Source organism: Cotesia glomerata, linkage group LG3 (genome assembly GCF_020080835.1).
Source record: "Cotesia glomerata isolate CgM1 linkage group LG3, MPM_Cglom_v2.3, whole genome shotgun sequence".
Lineage (NCBI taxonomy): Eukaryota > Metazoa > Arthropoda > Insecta > Hymenoptera > Braconidae > Cotesia > Cotesia glomerata.
In genome coordinates this window covers 22,063,502-22,084,659 of record NC_058160.1, presented here as the reverse complement: position 1 = coordinate 22,084,659, position 21,158 = coordinate 22,063,502, and the positions used below count along the sequence as shown (strand labels likewise).

Below are 21,158 nucleotides of genomic sequence, written 5' to 3'. Positions count from 1 at the left end.
CAACAACAAGAAAATTATGGAGTCCTCTTTCAGTCAAATATATAAATTTGTTAAAACAAGCACAGGTACGGAACCTTACTGGAACGATCCATCTCTTGACGGCTGGATGAAAGAAATATGGACTCGACTAAGGTGCGGAAATTATGGTAAAGCACACAAAAAGAGCTACCGTAACACTAACTGCAGGATTTGCACAACAGAACTTGAGACAATTAATCACTTGTTTATCTGTGCGGAGGCTAGAAAATTGTGCTCCGCTAAAGTTGGAACCGCGCTCCAAAAGCTCACAGAAGGAAAGTATCAAGCAGACCTTGACGCATGCATAAGACAGCTATTGAGAGGTCCTCCAATCAAAGAAATTTGCATTTACTTCAAGGAGATAGAGCGACGAAAAGATACATGGTAATAAGATCTAAAAGATACAGATAATATAGCCAAAGGAGAAATAACCAAAGAAGATGTATGAACTAAAAGAAACCTATAAATGTTTAGTTATTTCTAAAAAAGTGAATTTTATGAGTATATTTATATATTTAAAATATTTAAAATGTTGTGTTATTAAAAATTTATTAGATTTAAGAGAAAAATGTAAAAGAGTCCTGCTAACAGCAAACTGTACTACTGGTAATAATAAATAAAATAAATAAAAATATGTAAAAAAAAATAAAAATTTATTTATTTTCATTTAATTAATAAAAAAATTAATTTTTAAAATAAAAAATTCTAAAATATTAATTTCTCAATTAAAAAAAATTTTGTGAAAAAATTGAAAAGTTTTAGAGCAACTTTGAAGATTTTATTTTAAATTCATACATTTTACCTTTTTATTATAATTTATACCGTAAATCTGCCATGAAATATATTAAATAAAAAAAATTAAAAATATCGCGTTGTAGGTGCCATAAGGGCGTATAATAAAAATTCAATTTTTTTTTTCTAAGTCCAAGAAAAATTTTTAGTTTGAAGAGAAAATTTAAGGGCGTAAAAAATAATTTTTTTTTTTGGCAACCGATGTATTTTTGTATGAAACGTATAGAAATGCAAAAAAAAATTTTTTCTTCAAACTAATAATTTTTTTGGACTTAAAAAAAAACAGAATTTTTGTTATACGCCCTTATGGCTTCCGAGTAGGATCCTGGGAGCCATAAGCGCGTATAAAAAACTTTTTTTTTTTTATAATTAACTTATTTTTATCTGAAACGACAAGAAATGCAAAATAAAAATTTTTTCCAAACTAAAAATTTTTTTTGGACTTAGAAAAAAAATTGAATTTTTATTGTACGCCCTTATGGTTCCCGGATGCTATAAGGGCGTATAATTTTTATACGCCCTTACGGCATCTATGCTGTAACATTTAAAATTTTTTTTATCTAATATATTTAATGGCAAATTTACGGTATAAATTATAAAAAGGTAAAATGTATGAATTTAAAATAAAATCTTCAATGTTGCTCTAAAACTATTCAATTAATTATGTACTTTTCAATTTTTTCACAAAATTTTTTTTAATTGAGAAATTAGTATTTTAGAATTTTTTATTTAAAAAATTAATTTTTTTAATAATCAAATGAAAATAAATAAATTTTACATGTTTTTCGAATTACTTTACATTTTTAAAAAACTTAAAAAAAAAAAAAAAATTACTGTTGTAGAACCAATCGGTTACCGTGTTTTATCCGGTTTAAAATTTACAAAAAGTAAATTTTTTTTTTATTTTTTAAATACAATATGAAATTGATATTGTTATTCTTTTTCATGCAATATTATGCCAAATAAAAAAATCTTTTGTGTATGATTTATAAATTTATCATGAAATGTAATTTTCAGTTATTTATTCATGTATTATTAAAATTATTTGAAAATTTTGGAATTATATATAGACCTATATATTATCAGATCTGATTATATATAGACTTATATATGATTATATATAGGGGTATAACAGCCAGGTATGATTAGATCTAATTATATACAGACATATACAATCAGATCTGATCATATATAGACTTATATATGGGATTATAACAGCCAGGTATGATCAGATCTAATTATATATGGACTTGGTTCTATGACTCTATACCCGCGGACAAAATATCCCCGACAAAATATCCTGGACAAAATATCCTCAGACAAAATATCCTTAAGACAAAATATCCTTAGGACAAAAAATCCATGGATAAAAAATCCGTGGACAAAATATAAAAAAATTGACATATCAAATACAAATAAATTTACACGCGGATTATATTATTTTTAGATAGAAATTTTTTATGAAAATTAATTTTTTTTAAATAAATAATTTTTTTTTGATTAATTTTATTATAATTTAAAATTAATTTTTTTTCTAGATAGAAATTTTTTATGAAAGTTGATTTTTTTTTAATTAGTTTGTTTTTTTAATTAATTTTATTTTAATTTGAAATTAATTTTTTTTTTAGATAGAAATTTTTTCAAATTTCATTTTAAACGCGGGTAATCATGTTGCGCCCTTTTAACATGGTTTTTGTGTGTGTTTATTCGATATTAGACCAACACAAACGCGGATAATCATGTTGCGCCCTTTTAACATGGTTTTTGTGTGTGTTTATTCGATATTAGACCAACACAAACGCGGGTAATCGTGTTGCGCTCTTTTAACATGGTTTTTGTGTGTGTTTATTCGATAAACACCCTTAAATTATTGAGGGTCAACTTAACACATTTTTAATATTAAAAGTATGATTATTAAATTAAAAATATTATTGAACTTAAGAATATTTTGTCCACGGATTTTTTATCCATGGATATTTTGTCTTAAGGATTTTTTGTCTTAAGGATATTTTGTCTAAGGATATTTTGACAAGGATATTTTGTCGGGGATATTTTGTCCGCGGATATAGAGCCCGGTTACCTATGGACTTATATATAATCAGATCTGATCATATATAAACTTATATATGATTATATATAGGGTTATAACAGCCAGGTATGATCAGATCTAATCATGTATAGGCTTATATATAATTATATATGACCCTATATATAATCATGTATGATCATATATGATTTCATATATGATCATATATAATTATATATGATCATATATAATTAGACAAAAACTTTTTTCATCGGATAGCGTTGAAAGTGATGATGATCTAGAAATAATTGATCTAGAAATTAACAAGCTGATAGAAAAAAAAAAATGATCAATGAAGCCAAAAAGTTGAAGGACAGAAATCTAAATATGAATAGCGAAATCTTAAAAAAAAGGAAGAATTGCTTAAACTGTCTGAAGAATTAAAAGAAAGAGAAATGAAGTTAAAAAAAGAGCAGAAAGAATTCTACAAAAAATTAAATCTTTTAGAAAAGAAAAGCGATGAAAATGATTCTTCTCCAATTGAAAAATAATTATATTTGATAACACTTATACTTAAAATAGTACTGTGACTATTATTGTTGTTTGATTAGATTTAAACGATTTTATTTTTTTAAAATTAAAACATTGATATTTAAAATAAAATATGTATTAGACAAAATGTCACTTATGTAATTACTTTTGTACTAGTTATAGTTATTTTGAAGCTTTTTAATATCACTTCGGTCATTTGGCGGTGGATTTTAGAATAAAATACCGTAAATCAAACATTTTTTGTATTAATTTTATGCTGTACAATATTCAAAATTCGTTATCAAGAAGCTTTCTCTTTATTGTGAAGTAGATTCTTATCTTTTTCATTTTTTGTTTATTTACCGTCGTCATACTATACTTTAATTGACATCATGATAAAAAAACATCTGTAACTAAAACTCAAAATATCGTTACTTTATAGAATTTTTTTGTAATAAAATAAATACTTCAATTCGAAGGTTGGCAATAGCCTAATCGGCTCGGTACCTGCATTTCGAAAGAGTGGGACCAGGGTTCGATTCCGGCGCGCACCAATATTTTTCAATGATTATAAACTAAGAATATGTGCGTTTCATTGCCAGCCTCTGTACCGGTCGGGTTTTCTGTGGTTTTCCCATATAGTTATGGAGGTAAAATGTCATTATAGAAGTACCTCCATACTATTTAAGACCGTAATGCAAATGCAGGTACTGATTATAACGCGTAAGTCGGCCACAGTCGCAGCACATGTGTGTCGGGCATGAAAGAAAAAATCCCGACATGCAGGGGGGTGGGGACGAAAAAGTGGTTGAGAGTTATAATGACGGGGTTGAGAGATTATAATGCGGAGAAAAAAGTGGAGAGACAATAATTCCCCACCCTCCCTTGTAAAACACTCTACAGTGATACAAGTAAAACCATCCTCAATTATAACCTTAATTATACTTCAATTCAGATTTTCCAAAGCATAAGTCATTAAAATCGATTTTCGTTTTGACATGTTTTAATAGACGCGTTAGAGGATTAAAATTACAATAGGCACATGCTAATGGTACGATACAATACCGTAAAGTTACCATAAATCACGGTAAAGTATAAAGGATGTGGTTACATGCCCTTGGTGGACCCGATATAATATACCGCGATTGTTCAACGTGATTAACTGTAGTAATGTCGTATGGTATTGTAGAAGACCGTCAACAATTATAAATATATAATAACTGTAGTTCACTGTGTAAAATTATGGTATAATTGTAGTATTACCTTGACGAATCCTCAATACGGTAGGGTGCGGTAAAGTATCGTAAAATTACATCAAGTTACGCCCTGATTAAAAAAAAGTATTGAGACAAAGAAAAAAGTATTGAAAAGAATTGATTTTCTAGTCAATCCAATTCTTTTCAATACTTTTTTCTTTGTCTCAATACTTTTTTTTAATCAGGGCGGTGAAAATTACCATAAAACACGGTGTACTACGGTCGACTTACATTACTGCGGTACGCTACCGTATTTTACGGTAAGTTTGCCGTACAAATGCGATACTCTACCGTATAGATACTGTAAATTACCGTAATTTACCCTTATTTACCGTAAAATACGGTGATTTTACCAGAACAATTATATAGTGGAATAACAATAAAATCTATGGTAGATTTACATCTTGTTACCGTACCATATCGTACTAGTACAGTAATTCGGATCTGCTACGGTAGCGTATCGTTCCCACAATATTCTACCGTAACTAAGATCTGTTTAATCGTTTTCTACCGTATTTTCACCGTACGCTACCGTAATTGTACCGTACACTACCGTATTTTCACCGTTATCTACCGTATTTTCACCGTTCTCTACCGTATGTTACGGTGTTTTACGGTTATCATACCGTATGTCTACTTTGCGAGTAAAATGCTGCTGTAATCTATAGTGGCCATACGGTATGTCGACCGTATTTTTACCGTACTCCACCGTACACTACCGTAATTTTACGGTATTTCAGATCCGCCAGGGTTTTAGCGCCAAAGCGGTTAAGTAACTAGTAGATATTTAATTCAAGCCAAACGGATGGACATTCCATCTTCGCTATTGGTCAAGTGTTTTATTCTCTCTTCGCATACGATCGATGGGGGCCATCGAACTTGAATACTAGAGAAGCTGAAAGCTTATGTGGTATCTGTTGGAGTTATAAAGATGTTTTTTTATTAATGAAAGAAATGAAAGAAACTAAATGAGAGTAAAGAAAACCTTGAAAAAATAAATCGGGTCGGTTACCAAAATTTTGAAAATTTTACTTTTAATTTTCAAAAAAATGGCGACTGATGGAAAATTTTCCTATAATTTTTACTATTTTTTTTTGTTTTAACACGGCTAAAAAAATTTTTAAAATTCCGTACGTGCGACGATAACTACATCCTTACTGATTAAAAAGCAATTTGGGTTTTTATTTTTAGATGATCCGTTTTTGAGTTATCGATCCGACCATAGAGAGGGGAAATTTTCTCCAATGCTCTACGAGATTGTTAATAACTTTGTAATAATTAAATATTTTTTAATGAAAATTTAGGGTAATAATCTTTAATGTATCCTTTATAAAATAAAAAAACCTGATCCCCAAATTCCTTTATTTCCGGTCAAAAAATTTCCGAAAATCACCTTTTTTTTTTCGACCGTCACAGCGGTGTTCCCCCGTAAGGAATTGATTTTCTGGCCTTCCATAAACTTACTCGGTATGTTAAATCTATTATGTTATTTAGAAATATATATTAAATATATTGTTTTTATAAATTTATTTATAAATGATATAATTAGTAAATCTATATAAATACATTTGATTTTTGTTTACATAGATCATTTGTACTGTATAAATTATAACCATGTCTGATAATTAATTTTAATTTCAATGCGACTAAATAAGAGAGAAATTCGAATGCTACTTTATTGATTTTATCACTTTAAAATTTACTTTTACTTTTTTACAAAGTAAAAATTATGAACAAATTGCTTTATAAATTACAACATAAATAATGAATCTGAAACAAGTAAACGCTTAGTCTAAAAAAAAATTATTCAATAAATGTGATTATTGACTTTAAATAATTAATTAAATGTTATTATAGCGCTTAATGAATTAAATATATTTATTTAATAGTACCAAATATACTATTTAGTAAGCAATTTTTGTAAAAAGCTCGCTGATTTCTCAACTTTGATAAATTTATTTTCTTCTTTCTTCAATGAATTACTTTTGCAGATTTTTTAAACATTGTTTAAGTCAAATACGGCTTTTATGTTATCCAAATTAGAAAAGAATATTTTTATGAATAATTTTCAAAATAAAGCTTGATACATGATCATTAAAAGTGTCTTGTACAGTAAATTTCCAAAAAATAATGCCAATTTCTATAAGTACATGCATACATCAATTAAAAAAAAAAATTAAGAAGAGACACAAAAAACTTTATGTTGAATTTTTTCGACAAATTAAACAAAAACTAATGTTAATGAAACTTTGAATACATTTTACAATTAATTATATAATTAGAATTATATTCATATGTCAAGATAATATGTATTTTACTATAATTTCCAAAAGTATTAAATGTATCGAGAAAACTTTTAAATTAAAATAAAATTTTATTTATCATAAATAGCCCTTAGTTATGATTTTAATTTTGTTGCTGAGTCGTTATTTAGCGTCGTTCAGTATCAACGGCATTATTACGTCTTTACTGTTATCTGCTATTGCATCCATCAATACTGGCATCAATTCTGAGACTGAGAATGTTTTCCAATTATTGTCATGTATACTATTGATTCCCTGTTACATTTATAATTAAAAACTGTAGTGAATTAAATGATTATATTATAGTGAAAACAGGTATTTTAAAGCAGATTAAAATTTTTTTATTTATATTAATAATTGCATAAAAGTAAAAGGTCAAACACTTACGGATCGAACTTTTTTGTATTTTCAGTTAGACATGTAGCCTTCTTGAATATCAAATTGGGATGGATATGTCGATTTTCCAACTCCTTGAGCTCCTAAGATTTTAACATGTCTAGATGTATTTAGAAAATCTTGTTGATAAACCCTTCAGGAAATGGGCTATGAGATTTTTTTCTCACGCTACAACATTTAAGATAATGAATGTCGTTGCAGTGCAAGTGAGACACTGAAAAACACCCACGTCCTGACGAGTAAATTATTCTTCTAATACATTTTCATAAAGTTGCATGTTTTGATCCATTAATTTCGTACTACTTGTCATATCTTGGCGTGATTTCATTAGCAATCGAGCTTATGTCTTTAGCAATCCAGCTAAATGTCATTATAAATAGAGCAAAAAAAAATAAATAATTTAACGTAGATCATTCGGTTTACTTAATGAAGCCAATATTTATTCATAGTTGGTTCCATTGTGTTGACTTGAAGATACAACTCTACTCTCGCCTTCTTGGGTTTTGAATAAAAAATTGGACGATCAGCATTTTGCAATAACTGACCACTCGAATGTTGAGATTAGAAAATTGATGATTTAACAGTTTTTATTTTTGCACATACTTTTCCAGCTTAACCACCTGAATCTCGATGTTTTTTGGTGTATCTAGAACTGTGGCGATAGTTTCCAAGATCTCCTATTAGTGCTCCTTTAATTGCAACGATTTCAAATCCTTAGATTAATTTTTTCATTAGTTGATAAAATTACTCCATATAAAAAATATAATATTATACTTACCAATAAAATATTTTGTAATCATGCCTTACATAAATCTACTACTTAATTCTTTCATCAAAAAAAAAATTAAAGTCCTCCAAGCTGATAACTCATCCTGCAAACATCCATTATAAATTTGATGCTTGAAATAAATTAATAATTAGTTCGTGAATTTTTTTTTTTAATTAATTGTAATTTTCTTCATAAGACACTTATTAGCGATTTTTCGAATCTATGTTATGAAATTGAAAAAAACATCACAAAAAAAAAAACGACGATCTGCAAATTATAAAAAATTTTTGATCGAACACAGTCGAATATTATTTACTTAATTAAAAATATTCTTCTAGGAAGGCTCTAGCAAATTTTTTCTTAAATCAATCCTGAAAATCCTGACACCAAATAAGTTCAAATGTAGATTTAACCTCAAAAAAATAAAATAAATATAAATAAAATTTAAACCGAAATTTCTACAATGAGCTGCAAGGTTGATCCTCACCACTCGGGTATTGGAACAGTAACATAGGAAAACCACAGAGAAAACCCATGTTAGTACAGTCGGAGCTGGGTTAAGTCAGTTAAGTCTACAGTGATTGATAAGAAACTCTTCTTTATCGACCACTGGAGCATTAGGCCCCTCTTCTAGTGTGCAGAGATCCCTCGCGCTAGCCAACGCTGACTAGAGTAGTGGTCACCCATTCAAGTTGTTGCTTAAAATGTGTGATCGCCCAAGTTAGACGTGTGCCGCCCGGCTATCTCTGCCACTTCCAGAGGCTGGCAACGTAACGTAACGAACATATTTTTAATTATAATCACTGAAAAATATTGGTGCGTGCTGGGATCGAACCCGGGTCCCACTCTTTCGAAAAGCGAGCACCGAGCCGACCAAGCCATTGCCAACCTCTAAATCGAAAAATATATAAAACTTTGAAAAACACAAATTCTGGTCGAACTCCTGATGATATCAAATTAAATTATGAAAACCTTTTTGACCATAAATATACCCCCATCAAAGTTTTCTTCATTCTAAATGTACAAGTTCAGATCAAGATCCTTCTAATGATACCTAATTTAGCTTATAAACCCAGTTTATCATTTTTTGCCCACCGGGCGGAAAGTGGCAACTTTCGTCCCGCTGCGCTAAACAAAGTTGCCGCTTTCCGCCTTCGCCGGACAAAAAATAGTATACAGCCCTTGAAAAGTAAAAATGAAAACCTCAGATCACATGTTTTCGACCTCGGCTACGCCTCGTCCAATAATTACACGTGATCTGAGGCTTTTCTTATTTTCCTTCCCAAGGGGTGTAATATACTATTAATTAAATACGTTAAAGACAAAATTCACTTATCCTCTTCAACATACAGGCATACTACGCCGAATCGAACACTTTTGACCCCGAGCCCTTTCAATTTGGCTGAAAATTTTTCATCTTAAAATTATTTGAATCTAGCTGTCGAAATTAAGGACTAAGTAAGGATAATCACAAACTATTATTAATTACAATGAAAAAAAAAAAAAATATATATAGTTGTTTGATGCTCTGAATTTCATGTTGAAAAACTGGTGAGGGAAATTTTAATAAAAAATTTTTTTAAATCAGTCCAAGTTTATATTTTTTATTAAAGTAATTATAGATAAAAAAATTCTCAATTTAAGTTCATTTTATGCTTTACAGCGATTATAGATATATGAATTTGAATTTTAGCTATTAATTAAAGTGTTAAACTTGACTTTCAATTTTTGTTGCATCACATGTTGACTTGAAAAATCTCATAACATGAAAATTTTTCTCACTAGTTGAAATAATAAATTGTTCATCTTGGATATCTGTCACATTCAATGAAATAATAGGTTGGCCATCAACTTTTATTTTTTTGGAGAATTGTGTTGTAAAATTAAAGTCTAATAAATCTTGAAGATTTTTTAAACGAAAGAGAGCAACATATCCTATAAAAGAAATTTAGTTAGTTTATGGAAACTTTCATATTGAATAAAAGTAGTATAAATAAAGTAAATACCTGAATCAAAACCTAAGATTAAAATGTTAGCATGGTAAATAATCGCAGTAACAATAGACAGAAAGTGCTTAAAGACGTTGTAAACTTTCCAAGGCTTATTATCAATACTGACCGCCAGTAAATGATCTGTTCAGAAAATTTAATATTGTATAAAATATAAATATAAATACAGCTGTTAAATATGATTGCAAAAATATACCACATAGTCCAACCATAACATTGGGTGATAGTGCATAGAACTTTTTCACAACTGCATTTTCTAAATCATTGTCCAATTCAATACTGAAATCATCAACTTCATCCTCAGTATTTGCAGTATTGATTACATATCTACTGATTACAGACTTCACGTTCGTTATTATACTAGTCTGTAAATCAATCAATTTTTTATTACATTTTTTATAATAAATTGAATGTAAAATAAATAAAAAATATTTACAGATTCATCTGATGAATAAGTTGCGATGATTTCTTCATGTGGACTTAGTAGTATTGAAGATACTGAATCAGGAATGATTAAATTATTCACGGTGCAATATTTTGTGCGTATTAAATAGTTATTATACGTCAAATAACAACAATTCCGATTGATACTGTTGATAAAAAAATGTTTTTAATTTATAGATTAACTCGTAAAAAATCAATTGGGGAAAAGCCACTATATGATTTCATCTTTTAAATTTAAATTAACAATTATTAATTTTCAATTCACAACGAAATATGTTTCTAACAGACTTAAGTGACTCTTTCTAAATCATTCATAACTTTTATGAAGTTAAAATTTACCTGAGAATTCTACCGCCGAAGCAATTATTAGTATCTATTTCTTTTTTTTCAAAAACATTCCAAAATTTTATTTTTTCATATATTGAACAAGTGACAGCTAACAATTCATTACCTAAAATATTAATAATGATCAATGTACTTTGTATTTTTAAATAAAATCAAATTAAAAATGTTATTGAAATCAGCAGACATTTGACCATTTTTTGTATTTTTATAAAAAATAAATTATAATAAAAAATTATTTTCAAAAAGTTTGCGCTTGTAATTTTCAGATGTGGAATTTTTCTATTAAAATTTTTTCATAAAAATTTTTTATAAAAATCAAAAAAATTGACAAATGTCAGTTAACTTCGGGATCACAATTAAAATTGATTATCTACCTGTATACCAGAATTTAATTTGTCGAACTTCTGCTTTGTGATCAGCTCTGTAAATAATTTTACCTGGTTCATAAGTTTTACAAAAGTAAATTAATCCTTCACTGGTCGTTGTACCTACAATGTCACCTAAAAAAAAATAAAAATAATTATGACATTAAAGTTAGCAGTCACTTTACCATATTTTAATTGTTTCTAACAAACTAATTTGTTCCAAAAAACTATTTTTAAAAAATTGCATTTTTAATTTTTTTTAAATTTCTACATGTCAATTTTTTTTTCCTAATTTTTTTTGCAATGATTTATTTGTCACCAAAATTCTTAAAATTAAAAATCTGCTAAATTAATTTTCATAAAATAATTACTCAGTTATAACCAATAAATAAATAAAATTTACAAAAAAATTTCAATTACCCCAGACATCTATGCAAGTGATAACTTCGTTTCTGGAAAACGTCGGAAAATCATAAACCGAATCAATAAACACTTCTCGATGTAAGGAAAAATTCCATTTTTTCCAAGACATGAAAATTTTCCGCCAGTCACAATTATCAATGTCATTTTTCCAAGATGAATCGATATCATGAATCAAATTTGGATAGACTTTGGTAAAAATTTCATAGTGACCCTGGTCTGAAATAGCTTGACACCGTTTCTTCCAATTGACATCTCGTTCCAATAGTCTTCTTATCCATTTATTGAAACTCACGCATACAGATTGAAGTTTTATTAAATCAGCAACGTCGTCAATCTTTTTAAATATTTCCTCCCATATTTCTTCCGGAAAAATCATCATGGATTCTCTCGAATCTAGGTTAATATAAGCAAAATCAAGCAGTTTATTGTCACAGTTAATGTCATTGTTTACCTTAATAATCAAGTGATTTTTCTACAACACTCGAATATTTATTTAATTCGATAAATAGTAACACTGTACTTACTCATTCCTTTAATGCTGTTTTGATATTAAAGGAAGTTATTAATCGTAACAATCCTTTCAAGCGACACGTGCGGTTTTTTAATGACAAAAAACGTTTAGCTGATGATTTCATACAAACAAAAATTTACTTACATTTTATATCTATATATAAGTACATAACTTCTTCCTTACCTACCAACAGTACAGAAATGCGCGGGAAAATTTATTAGATTTTGATATCGCATAAAAATAAAACATATAAAACAGCGCCATCACTGCCATCACTGAATAGGGTTGGTAAAAAAGTACAAGCTTGAAAACGCAGTCGCAGACTTGGTTGACTTAGAGCATGAGATCACGAAATAAAGAGTGAGCGAGAGAGTAGAGCGCAAAATTCGACCTGGAAGTACATTAAACTCCCAAAAGGGAGGTTATCACCAACACAGACTAAAATCAGAACCAGAATAAGAGCGAGAGTGAGAGACAGTGCCGGCTTAGTAGAAAGAGAAAGAGAAAGAACTTGAAATATCATCGACCGAATGAATGGGAGGGCGAGTAAGGATAATAATAATAAAGATAAGGAGCAAGGAGAAAAAGAGAGTTGCTTGTAGTTCAGTGTGTGAATGTGAGGAGAGAATAGAGTTCTACTCAGAGTTTTCTCTCGCCCCTCACAGTGATTGATCCTCGTAAACAGGTGCAGTACGATTGGACGCTGAATAAATAGTTGGCGCAAGTTGGCGTTGTTTAGTGCTCGCTGTTGGTTGTTAGTTGTTGGTGCTCGCTCTCACTCTCGAGCTCCTATATGTACGTAAATCTCTTGTGGCATTAATGCATCTAGAAGAGAAATATAATTTTCAACAATGTGTCGGTAATAGTGGAAATAATTGTCAACTACAGTAGACTGACTGCTATGCAAGTTGTAAGGTAGTGAGGTAGTCAGTGGATCCAGTGATCGAATTTATTTTATCTTTTACAACAGCAGTTTACCGTGATTGATACTCAACAGCCCACAGTACATAGTTATCACAATTATAATCATATTGTGTAAATTGATAACACCAACCGTAAAAGCAATATAAAGTAATTCGCCGGACGGCATGAATGTTTACAACGCGTCGTCAGCGGCCACCACCGTCATCACGTCGTCGCCAGCCACGGCAGTCGGAGCAGTCGAGGTTACCGATGATTGGGTTGAATTTTGTGACAGACACGCCCGCGCAACGGCTTCAGATTTTGCCAAGGCATTTTGCACATACGTCAACTTAAATTTGCCAGAAAGCGCCCGGGCTACTCTCTCACATCGTGATTTTTTACGTAAATTCATCGATAGCTTCTGCGAGCATTTTGAGAACGAGTACCTCAGACGTACTCAGAATGCAAGGTCTGCTTTTGTTTACTTAAATTTTTTTTTTTTCGACAAATATATTTTTTAATTCATCATTGATATTATTTATAATCATGTATTCTTTTTTTTTTAACTTTAAATTTTGAATGATGAGAGTGCTTTTTTAAGCTTATGACGTCAATCGACTCTAATACTTACAATAAAAAATTCCTTTAGTTGTTGTCATTACTATTATTGTTATTAATACTCTAACTATTTATTTATTCATCTACTTATATTAGTCATTCAGTAAAAAAAATACATAAATTTTAATAAATGATTACGTTTTTCAGATCTCCATCATTCCACGATACACGACACGTGATACCCAACTCCACTAGTCAAAATAATCGAGTACAACCAGTAAGAGCGTCATCAAATGAAGAGTTTAGTGATTATTCAGACCGCGATGGCGAGGTCGTCTCACCGAAGCCTGTGCATAAGCCCTTTTTTCGACGTCTCTCATTCAAGGGATTCAAAAAGGGTCGTGGATTTTTCCACAAGCAACAGAGTGATGAAGTTGAATTGTCGCACAGCGAAAGCAGAAAAGACAAACACACTAAATCCAAGCTGTCTAAAATAGTAGTGGAGTGTCGTAAGGAGGGTGTTGTCAATACTTTGATCGGAGAAAATTCCGATGGGACGCAAAAATGGGAAAAATCACGGTTGGCGCTGATCAAAGCCATCGGTGGTTACATGCTGGAATTTTATTCCCCGCCTAAAGCCGTGAAACCACGTGGAGGTGTGTTTTGTTCGGCGATTACCGAAGCGCGTGAAACAACAGCTTTGGAGATGCCGGATCATGAGAATACATTTGTACTAAAAACGCAGAACGCTGAATTTGTGATCGAAGCGCATGATTCCTCAGACATGAGGTCGTGGTTGGCTACTATTAAATACTGTATGCGTTCGGCATTTTTAAACTCCGCGACAAATGATTCTGCAGGTGATGGTTTGGGACATGGCTCGGCCTCGGGACAAGACGGTGATCGCGTGCGAGCTAATTCCGCGAGTAAGAGCTCGCGGTCAGGATTTGATCATGCAAATGATCTTGCTCATCCACCAGAATTACCTCCTAGACTTCGTACACGTAGTAATAGTAATCTTGAGCTTTGCTCTTCTCAACAAGAAATCGAACAAAGTAAGTATCATTTATTTATTTATAAATTTTATTACTCTTTATTTTATTGTACGAATACTTGGCCACTAATTCTTACTAGTATTATTAGTCATTTAAAATTATTTATTTTTAGTGAGTGGTAATGAAGGAGAACCAGACTTGGCTGTTAGTTTAAGAGAATATCCATGGTTTCATGGCACATTACCGCGATCAGATGCAGCACAACTTGTCTTACATAACGCAATGAATGGACATGGTGTTTTTCTAGTGAGACAAAGTGAGACGAGAAAAGGAGAATTTGTATTAACATTTAATTTCCAAGGAAGAGCTAAGGTTTTATTTTTTATTTTTTTTTTTTTATTTTTTTTTTTTTTTTTTTTTTTTTTTGTAATTTTAATTCATATTGTGAATCTATTAAATAAGTAAATTCAATCAAATAATATAATGAAAATATATTTATCTACACAGCATTTAAGAATGACGCTAAACGATCAAGGTCACTGTCGTGTTCAACACCTGTGTTTTCCCGCAATACTTGATATGCTGGATCATTTTCGGCAGAATGCAATACCCCTAGAGTCTGGTGGAACGGCAGATGTGACGCTTACGGAATTCGTAGTGGCGAGTCATGCATTACGCCCAGTAGTGCATCCAACAGTTAACGCAAATACACAGCAAAATCAAGCTCAGGAGAGGAGACCTGCTACCGTACCGGAGTCAAGAGAAGTAAGAGTCAGCAGCGGAAGTCTCACACCTCTTGAGTGAGCGCGAGTGGCCGACTCCCACAGTCTCAAGTCTGATCAACAGACAGTGAGTAGTTAATACGCTAAAAGCGATGCCCCATATTTGATTGGATTTAACACAATAATTGACATTATAAAATGTTAAATGCTTCCTGTCAATCCAACCGACTGGTTAATGCCATATGAAATTGACAGTATAAACCAACCAGTTAAATTCATCCCCATTTTATGATACTTAATATTTACAGTAGTATAAAGAAAAAGATTAAGAATTATTCTTTGTTGTATTTATAAAATATAAGACTGACTTATTTGACCGTGGGTGAGGGGCTCGCTTTCACACACTACAAACATCTTGAAAAAAAATTTTATTCGTTTCATTGAGAATAAGTAGTATAGAATAGTATTTAATAGTAGAAATACTTTAATGTTTGCTTTATTAAATATTTACTAGTCAATGAATGATTTAAGATCCGGACTTGTGGTGGATCAGTAAGAATCAAAACAGACTCTGTGGAATGGCTTGAGCAGCAACAGCAGCAGCAACAACATAATGTTAATAATAATTTGGATCAACAAGCATCGACTTCAGCATCATCAAGCAATAGAGCTGTGCAAAATGCCTACAGTTTTCTCTGACGTTGGATTCGCAGTACATTACCCTCAGGATATCGTTTGGTCAGTCCGCCTGAATAAATATTATTACCCCCTATAAAAAACTTTAATCACATTATTTTTCGAGTCATAGATTAAAAATCTTAAAACAATTGAATTTATTCGGTCGAATCTAATTGTGAACTTTTTAAATCTTTTTAGATTAGGGTGATTCTTATTTCAATGATTTTTTGAATTTTTAGTTTAAAAATTATTTCAAAATCAGTTAATAAAAACATATCTTAAGTTTTGATATGTTTCAAACTATTTTTTTTGTGTCAATATAGATATTCAGCTAGTGTCACTAAAAAAATTGATAAATTTAAAAATTAAAATTTTAAGCTCAATGAAGTTTCACTGTATACGAAGTTAGTCACAATTAATAGTTGATTATTAAAATAATTTTCCTGTAAGACTGCCGCTTCCTAAATCGAATGCATGTCCGGTTTAGTAGATTGCATTCAAGTCTCAGCTCAATAACAAAACTATTGAAAACATTATCTTTAAAATGATATTTTGAAAAGCCAAAAAAAATAAAAAAAATAATGATGTTACTCAACGATGCTTGAAATAACAGAAATATATATATATATATATATATATATATATATATATATTCATCATTTAACGAGGTGACTAAAAGGGTTGGAGATAAAATCCAAAATAATAGTATAATGAGTCATTAAAATTGTACATACTATATTTTTTTGTTTCGTTTTAAAAAAGAACTTTCGCGGCAGCTTTGAATGTGAAATAGAATATTTATTGCCCGCTTCGATTTTAATTAATTATCTATACATTATTCTGATTAAGAATACTGATTGAAAAGAATTGAGAAGCGGTTACTCCATGCAAACTGTATAATTATATATACAAACAAACAAAAGAATTGAAATTATTGAAAAGAATTCGAATTTCATCATTTTTAATTCTTTTCAATCAATATTTTTAAACAGGGTACATAACATTAACATTAACGACATCGCTCCGAATTAAGACTGCCTCTTGCTTATTTATCAATTTATATTCACGTGTATAGACCATATACATTACAATATGTAATATATATTTACAATATGTTATTGTTTTATCTGTATTAATAATATTATACCTTAAATATTTTTTAATGTTTGAATGTAATTCATTTGTTTTTTAAAATCACTACAAATAATTGTATTATAATCTAAAAGCCATAATTATTAGTTCGTTATTTGCCACGAAAGAATAAACATACTAAGAGACTAGTAATGTCACAATAACTTTTTGAAGGTGTTAAAGAACAAATACTCTTAATAGTTAAAACTGTTGATGAATTTTTTTTTTTTGTTGGTACATATAAGTCATTTGTTATAATTTTTAAAAATTCTCAGTGAACAGACGAATGGGCCAATTAAATTTTTAAGTACTTAATAAATATATAAATAAATATATATTTTTTTCTCAATAAAATTTGAGTCACAAATACGTTATAAATTATTATTATTAATTATTTGTTTTTCGTAATTGATTAATTTGTAACGAATTTTTGAGTTATCGTTTTACAATTAAGTGTTAAGTTTATTTTTTACATGAAATGTTTTCTTTTTAAAGCTGATATATTTTTTTAATAGTCTTTTTATTTCTATTTAATCAATCATGGCCTAGAAAATATATATTTATGTATGTTCATGTGTAATACAGTGAAGTATGTAAAGGATGAAGTCTTGTAATTTTTTAAGCTTAAAGCTCATAAAAATATAATAATAATAATAATAATAAACAAGATTGACTGAATATGTACATTTATATGTGTCGATAAATATAAAAAAACAAATAAAGCATGGAGATAAAATATATTTTCATCCAAACTTAATGAAATAGTGTAATTTAAAAAGAAAATGAGACAAACAATAAAAAAATCATTTTGATTATTTATATATTATTTTAATTAATGTGTATTGAAGGTAACAAAATGATAAAAATATAAATTTAAATCTTTAAAAATAGATAAAAGAAAAATAAATTATTTTCAATCGTTTTATTTGCTAAAGTAATACGTACTTTGTGACGAATTAATTGCAGCAAGAACATATCACCTTACTCATGTAAATTACTTATTATTTTGATAGTTCTTATTATGCCTAAGAATAATAAGAAATAATTAAATTATTAACATTAACAAACAACTATTAGTTGCAAGTTGAATTATATGGATGATTAATTGATATTAATCATTTGTTTGTCGACATAAAGTGCAAATTAATAAAAAAAAAAATTATGGTAATAAATAAATAAATAAAAAAAAGTAAATGACCAGTAATATCCGAGCTTCATATTGTCATAGTCGCTGATTGTAACAAATGATTCCATCGTTAACTTTTCCACAATGTTGACGCGAGATATGATTATTTTATAATTAATTTAAAGAAATATTTAATTAATGTACAGTATCTTCTAGTCCGAATACATTAAGATCTTGATAAATAATTTTTAGGTTCTTTTTTATTAAATTATCTCCTCAACTAAATAATAATTTAATATTCTATTCATCGGCATCAAAAACTGGTGATAGCTGTAAAATATTCTTATATAAAATCAGCAATAAAAAATTGACAGAAAATTATAAGTAATGAATAATTACGTAGTACTCGATGTAACTCAAATGACCATCGTCAGTTTTTACCATAAATTGAAACACCAAAAGTCCTCTGCTGTCTGTTTTTAGTGATACTTTATTAGCGCAAGCAAGTGCTTTCATTACCGGTTTCATTGAAGAGTACTGATAACAAAATGTGGCCTCTATGCTGCACTGAAAATTCTCAATTGATTCGGTATCGTGAGGTATCTCGATGTGACATTCACCCGCGAAACCACTGGTGCTTATTCTAAAATACGGCGGGTCTGGTGAAAGCAACAGCTGGAAAAAAAATTTTTGTTAAATTTTCTTACATTTCAGTCTATTGATATTCAATTACCGCTATCACGTCAGTTGTAGGGTCCAGCTCACTCCAAATGTCACGTAATATTTCTGTATTTAAAATAACTTTGTTGAGAACGTTACTCGGTTCGATATTAAAGTCTATAAGATCATCTGGTTCAAGAGTTTTTAATGAACAGTCAGTAAGAATACCATCTTCTTCAATTAACACAGACACTGGATGTCCTACATCCTGGAAATTGATTTAAAAATTAACTTTACTGTTAGATGCAAATAAGTAATAAGTTTTTAAATTTGACATCAATGGAATAATTTACTTTGTACATCAATTGGAGCATAACCGAAACTCCTTGAGTAGATATACTACTCCAAAACATTCCAAGGCACTCCACTAGAACAGTTAAATTAATTTTAAATATAACGTCTTCAGCAAGATTATATTCTTGAAAAATAATTTTTGGAATGTACGCGATTCCTTGGAGACATTTGCTATCCTCAACAGTTATTTTTACACCATTGTCCGAGCAGCAACACGTTGCCCACTGTAAAATAAATTTATTAAGTGAATAATTCAAAAAATACAAATTTTAGAGCTAAATTATTATGCTAATTACCTCTTTAAAATTGATAGATCTCAATAATTGTACAAGTGTTTTGAGATTGCCCAATTTGGCAACGAATTTATAATCATCTGGTGACGACATCATATTACTTGTCCGAATCTTGGTACAGTAGGTAATAAATTTTTAAATTGTTAAAATTAAATTGTAAACCTAGCTGCTAGCACGTGCTTACATTCCTGGTCTAATTAATCCCTAAGCATTTGGTGTCTACGATTTGAAATAGTACTCAAAAGCGGCACATGGACAATTTTTTATGTTGAGAAACAAAATATAAGCTTCATCGGACAATCATTGTACGTCGAGCAACCATCGACAGGAATTTATTTCCTTCCAAATACCTTGAGCGTTTGGATCAAAAGCTATTATTTTACTTACTTTAATTGATTCATAAAAACTCAACGCTTTGTCGAAAACACTACCAAATGCTAAATAAAGACTCGTGATAAATCTATAACTAAAAATTAATATTAATTAATAAAGTAATCATATGCGGATAATTTAATAATAAATAAGTATAAAATGTAAAGTAAAACTATAAAACATTTACATTTTTTTTGTTTTGTAGTCTTCAACTAATTTATTGAGCAAATGTCGCAAAATCCCTTTTTTTTTTACAATAAAACTATCAACTGTTTGATTGAATCCTGATGTTCCAGGAATCAAGGTCATAGGTTCATTTTATAAAATGATCTAATTATATATCTTCTATAATTTTTATAGGAATTTTGAAAGCAGTTTGTCACGTGTATAAACAATAACATAAAACACAACCTCTCTTACTATTATGATTATTACGATTATTAGTACAACCGTTAAAGCTCCCGCGAACTTCAAATACTTGAGCGAAAACAGCTTACAAAATACACTCACTCATGTTTAAACAAAAATTACTAAATACTTACTTCTTACTAATTTATTTTCATATTAATATTTTTATTTTCAATATAAACATACAATCAGTACGAAGTTATTTTTATGATACTGAAATCAGCAGACATCTGATAGTTTTTTCAAATTTTTATAACAAATTAATTATGATAAAAAAAATATTTCTAAAAATTTGCACTTATAATTTTTTTTTCAATTCCTTCATGTGGAATTTTTTTCATTATAATTTTATTGTTTTTTAAATCTGAACAAACGTTTGATGTTTGTTAATTTCAATATTATAATTAGCTGGGAAAATAAAATGGATTTGATGACAGGAATAAATTTCTGCTCTGTAAAAACGATTATCAATAATCTGACATGATCAAACGAGACTGATTATTTATTTATATCCAAGATTGTTTATATTGGTTTTTGGGGCGTAGATGTCCATATAAGTGTCATGCAAGTACGTATTTCCTTCCTTTTTTCTCTAATGAAAAAAAAAAAAAAAAAAAAAAAAATATATATAATAAACATGAACGTATTGTGATCAACAAACGATAAAACAGATGTAAAAATTTGACAGGCCATCTATAAGTATTTTGACAAACTAATTGAAATCACCGCCCACGCAAAAATACTTACCACATCACATATTGTGGTCATAA

The 21,158-nt window shown here is 29.4% G+C and overlaps 3 protein-coding genes across 6 annotated transcripts; 1 reads left to right on the top strand and 2 right to left on the bottom strand.

The window, feature by feature from the left end:
* Positions 1-9,738: 9,738 nt before the first annotated feature.
* LOC123260489 lies at positions 9,739-12,354 on the bottom strand. Its single transcript, XM_044721602.1, has 8 exons — positions 12,202-12,354; positions 11,675-12,070; positions 11,264-11,389; positions 10,884-10,995; positions 10,537-10,690; positions 10,297-10,465; positions 10,098-10,223; positions 9,739-10,026 (listed from the first exon to the last, which is right to left on the bottom strand). Exons 1-8 carry the CDS (start codon positions 12,203-12,205, stop codon positions 9,800-9,802), a joined length of 1,314 nt encoding a protein of 437 aa, XP_044577537.1. The 5' UTR covers positions 12,206-12,354; the 3' UTR covers positions 9,739-9,799.
* Positions 12,355-12,515: 161 nt separating this feature from the next.
* On the top strand, positions 12,516-17,436 carry LOC123260488 (SH2B adapter protein 2). 2 transcript variants are annotated; one of them, XM_044721600.1, is made up of 5 exons: positions 12,516-13,560; positions 13,857-14,704; positions 14,817-15,016; positions 15,152-15,409; positions 15,898-17,436. In XM_044721600.1, the coding sequence occupies exons 1-5, from the start codon at positions 13,277-13,279 to the stop codon at positions 16,063-16,065; spliced, it is 1,758 nt and encodes a 585-aa protein (XP_044577535.1). In that variant the 5' UTR covers positions 12,516-13,276; the 3' UTR covers positions 16,066-17,436. The 2 variants fall into 2 exon arrangements, with proteins under 2 accessions (XP_044577535.1, XP_044577536.1); XM_044721601.1 differs by having other exon boundaries at positions 15,152-15,493.
* A 658-nt stretch (positions 17,437-18,094) lies between these two features.
* On the bottom strand, positions 18,095-20,511 carry LOC123260487 (cell cycle checkpoint protein RAD1). Of its 3 annotated transcripts, none has more exons than XM_044721596.1 (6): positions 20,162-20,511; positions 19,612-20,074; positions 19,315-19,539; positions 19,035-19,229; positions 18,701-18,976; positions 18,095-18,631 (listed from the first exon to the last, which is right to left on the bottom strand). In XM_044721596.1, exons 2-6 carry the CDS (start codon positions 19,702-19,704, stop codon positions 18,602-18,604), a joined length of 819 nt encoding a protein of 272 aa, XP_044577531.1. In that variant the 5' UTR covers positions 19,705-20,074; positions 20,162-20,511; the 3' UTR covers positions 18,095-18,601. The 3 variants fall into 3 exon arrangements, with proteins under 3 accessions (XP_044577531.1, XP_044577533.1, XP_044577532.1); XM_044721598.1 differs by having other exon boundaries at positions 19,612-20,068; XM_044721597.1 differs by having other exon boundaries at positions 20,168-20,511.
* Between the last annotated feature and the right edge of the window lie 647 nt (positions 20,512-21,158).